This window comes from Chionomys nivalis, chromosome 7 (assembly GCF_950005125.1).
Source record: "Chionomys nivalis chromosome 7, mChiNiv1.1, whole genome shotgun sequence".
Lineage (NCBI taxonomy): Eukaryota > Metazoa > Chordata > Mammalia > Rodentia > Cricetidae > Chionomys > Chionomys nivalis.
This window is the reverse complement of record NC_080092.1, coordinates 55124950-55129292: the sequence shown is the minus strand read 5'-3', so window position 1 is coordinate 55129292 and position 4343 is coordinate 55124950. Positions and strand designations below refer to the sequence as shown.

Sequence of the window (4343 nt, the reverse complement as noted above, 5' to 3'; positions counted from 1 at the left end):
TAGACGTCTACATTAATTATAAAACTGATTGGCCCATTAGCTCAGGCTTCTTAATTAACTTTTTTTTTTTTTTTTTTTGATTTTTCGAGACAGGGTTTCTCTGTGGTTTTGGAGCCTGTTCTGGAACTAGCTCTTGTAGACCAGGCTGGTCTCGAACTCACAGAGATTCGCCTGCCTCTGCCTCCCAAGTGCTGCGATTAAAAGCATGCGCCACCACCGCCCGGCTCTTAATTAACTTTTATAACTTATATTAGCCCATTATTCTTGTCTATGTTAACCACGTGGCTTGGTACATTTTTCAGTGAGGCAGTCACATCTTGCTTACTTTGTGGCTGGGTCACAACTGCGGAAATGAGCTTTCCTCTTCCCAGAATTCTCCTGTTTTCATTGTCCCACCTCTACTTCCTGCCTGGTTGTCCTGCCTATACTTCCTGCTTGGCTACTGGCCAATAAGCATTTTATTAAACTGATGAGTGACAAATCTTACAGTGTACAAGTGCATTATCCCACAGCAATTGTCATTCTAGTGAATTCAATTATTAAATAAATGAACAAATTAAAAATCATAACAAGCCAAAACATAATGAAATCCTTTACTTTCCTCAAATCTAAGAAATTTTGAGGTGAGGAGTCAGTGAGCAGGGCTGTGATAGAACATATGTAGGATTTAGAAGGAGACACTTGAGGCAGAAGTTACTGGAAGACCTCAGCAGAGTGAATTGAGGACACTTTCAGCTTCTCTGCAAAAACCACCGGTCCCAGGAGAAGGAGACTTTGCCCCTGACAATTCTGACAAGTGCCCCCTTCATGTCTTTGTTCCGCAGGCTGTAAATGAAGGGATTCAGTAAGGGAGTCACCACTGTATACATGACAGCAGCTGCTGTGTCCTCTACCACTGAATTGGAGGACGAGGATGAGGGGCACAAATAAGCCCTTATCACTGTTCCAAAGAATAGGGCCACCACAGCAAGGTGGGACCCACAGGTAGAAAAGGCCTTGCGCCTCCCCTGGGCAGAAGGAACTCTGAAGATAGCTGACACAATGCGGATATAAGACACAAGGATGAGCAAAAAGGGGATTAATATGACAGCACCCCCCAAGAATAGAAGCACAAGCTCATTAATTCGGGTGTCAGAGCAAGCGATCTTCATTAGGGGTCCCAGGTCACAGAAGAAGTCTGGAATGACCTTCTTGGAGCAGAAGGAGAGACGGAACATGAGGAAGGTGTGTGTCATGGCAACAAGATTTGTAAGGGTCCAGCAGGCTGTCACCAAGAGTGAGCAACGCCTGAAGCTCATGATCATTGTGTAGTGGAGAGGGTGACAAATGGCCACAAATCGGTCATAGGCCATTGTGGCCAGGAGGAAGATGTCCATGTCTCCAAAGGTTAGGAAGAAGTAGAGCTGGACCAGACATCCTGCATAGGAGATGGTCCTGCTCTGGAAGCGGATGTTCACCAGGGCCTTGGGTACCGTGGTGGAGGTGAAAAGGATGTCATCACAAGACAGGCTGGCCAGGAAGAAGTACATGGGGGTGTGGAGTCGAACATCAGTAACAATGGCCAGGACAATGAGCAGATTGCCAGCCACAGTAACCAGGTACATCCACAGGAAGAGCAGGAAGAGGATGCGCTGCTGCTCTGGCTGCTCTGAGAGTCCCCAGAGGAGGAATTCAAAAGTGCTGGTCTGGTTGCCTCTTGCCATGAGCACCGAGGTCAGTGAGGGAAGTCCTGAGCTTGCTTTCTGAGATGTTTCACTCTAGAAGATTGCTGCACACACCCTTCTCTGAGCTCTAGAGAAGAATCACAGAGTTTGCATAGTAACCATCTGGTTTATTCATATGCCACTTAAGGCAGACTGCCCAAGATGCTCTTCCAGAAAGTTCTGCAAGAGAAGTTCAAATGGCCAAAAGACACTTAAGGTCATGCTCAACTTCCTTAGCGATCAGGGAAATGCAAATCAAGACAACTTTAAGATCCCATCTTACACCTGTCAGAATGGCTAAAATAAAAAACACCAATGATAGCCTTTGCTGGAGAGGTTGTGGAGAAAGGGGTACACTTATCCATTGCTGGTGGGAATGCAAACTTGTGCAACCACTTTGGAAAGCAGTGTGGTGGTTTCTCAGGAAATTCAGGATCAACCTACCCCTGGACCCAGCAATACTACTCTTGGGAATATACCCAAGAGATGCCCTATCATACAACAAAAGTATATGCTCAACTATGTTCATAGCAGCATTGTTTGTAATAGCCAGAACCTGGAAACAACCTAGATGCCCTTCAATGGAAGAATGGATGAAGAAAGCATGGAATATATACATATTAGAGTACTACTCAGCAGTAAAAAACAATGACTTCTTGAATTTTGCATGCAAATGGGCAGAAATAGAAAACACTATCCTGAGTGAGGTAAGCCACACCCAAAAAGAGGAACATGGGATGTACTCACTCATATTTGGTTTCTAGCCATAAATAAAGGACATTGAGCCTATAATTCATGATCCTAGAGAAGCTAAATAAGAAGGTGAACCCAAAGAAAAACATATAGGCATCCTCCTGAATATTAACCTTCATCGGGCGATGAAAGGAGACAGAGACAGAGACCCACATTGGAGCACCGGACTGAAATCTCAAGGTCCAAATCAGGAGCAGAAGGAGCGAGAGCACAAGCAAGGAACTCAGGACCGCGAGGGCTGCACCCACACACTGAGACAATGGGGATGTTCTATCGGGAACTCACCAAGGCCAGCTGGCCTGGGTCTGAAAGAGCATGGGATAAAACCGGACTCACTGAACATAGCGGACAATGAGAACTACCGAGAACACAAGAACAATGGCAATGGGTTTTTGATCCTACTGCACGTACTGGCTTTGTGGGAGCCTAGGCAGTTTGGATGCTCAGCTTACTAGACCTGGATGGAGGTGGGTGGTCCTTGGACTTCCCACAGGGCAGGGAACCCTGATTGCTCTTAGGGCTGACAAGGGAGGGGGACTTGATTGGGGGAGGGGGAGGGAAATGGGAGGCGGTGGCGGGGAGGACGCAGAAATCTTTAATAAATAAATAAATTAATTTAAAAAAAAGAAAAAAAAAGAAAAAACCCAGAAAGTTCTGCAAGATACAAATGATGACCATTGAAACAATCTTCTTGGCTGCTTTTCTACATTTTATCTGGCCACCATATCTTTGATTGTATTATAGTTTTATTTAGCCATGCTATAAGGATCAAAGAAGATTAGCTCTTGTACTTTTATGTGTTCTGTATGCACTGAAGGTGAATTCTGCATTCTGGTTCAGTGCCAGAAAACTAATAGTAATAATCTTTAACCTCAGACAAAACTATCTACACTGAAATCTTAGGTTATTTGGATTCAGCCTGCCAAACCCACTCAAAGCACTCTTGGATCCGTGGGCAGCTGTTCTGATCCAACAGTGTCGCAAACTTAATATTCTGAAGACAGCAGCTCATGCTTCCCATTCTTCTAGAAATCACGTTTCTCCAGTAAGAAAACTACTTAGTAAAGACTTGTGATATCGAGACTATTCTCAGAGATTCAGTGAAACAGGAAGAAAAGACCAAAAACCACTGCTGTCTAGAATTGCAAAACTGGGGAAGGCACTTGTGATTCTAGCTCATGGGATATGGAGGGAGAAAGATCAGCAGTTAATGGCTAGCCTCCTCTACGTAGTGAACTTGAGTCCAGCCTGGGCTACATGAGAGCCCATTTAAAGAAATAGATATAAATGCTAAACAAAATAACAAAACATGTATATGAATATGTACATGATTGCTTTATTACATTTATGCCAATGTACACAAATCACCTCCAATTTCCTATTTAAATTACCAAATATATACTGCATAAGATGATAGAGCTAACCTAGTCTCACCAAACTGACAATGATTCAACTTGTACTTCCCATAAAAATTCAATTAAGATTAATTACAGGACTTAAAGAAGACAGTAGAAAAATTAGAAAGTAAAAATGGCTCATCAACTGGGAAAAAATATTAAATGTATTTTGTAGAAAATTAATATTAACAATCTGCATTCTATAAAATATGCAGTAGGTTATTGTCAAGCAGGATCACTGAGTGAGTTGTAGAACACTGTCACTTCCTCCTTAATAACTATGCATTGGGCACTACCTCCCCAAATCCATCCCAGGACTCTTCCTCCCTCTAAAGGTCACTGTTCTACATGTGTTGGATTATCATAGACTACCCATAAATATGTGAAATTATGTGTCAGTTACAAAATAAAGTAATTTTTACTATGTAAATCACTAATGTCTAGAAAATAATCATAATAATGTCACACATCAGAGCTTATGGAATATTAT

At 42.8% G+C, this 4343-nt stretch overlaps 1 protein-coding gene across 1 annotated transcript; it reads right to left on the bottom strand.

Annotated features, from left to right (window-relative positions):
* Nucleotides 1-731: 731 nt before the first annotated feature.
* LOC130877030 (olfactory receptor 1P1-like) lies at nucleotides 732-1703 on the bottom strand. The gene has a single exon (XM_057773944.1). The coding sequence runs from the start codon at nucleotides 1701-1703 to the stop codon at nucleotides 732-734; it is 972 nt and encodes a 323-aa protein (XP_057629927.1).
* Between the last annotated feature and the right edge of the window lie 2640 nt (nucleotides 1704-4343).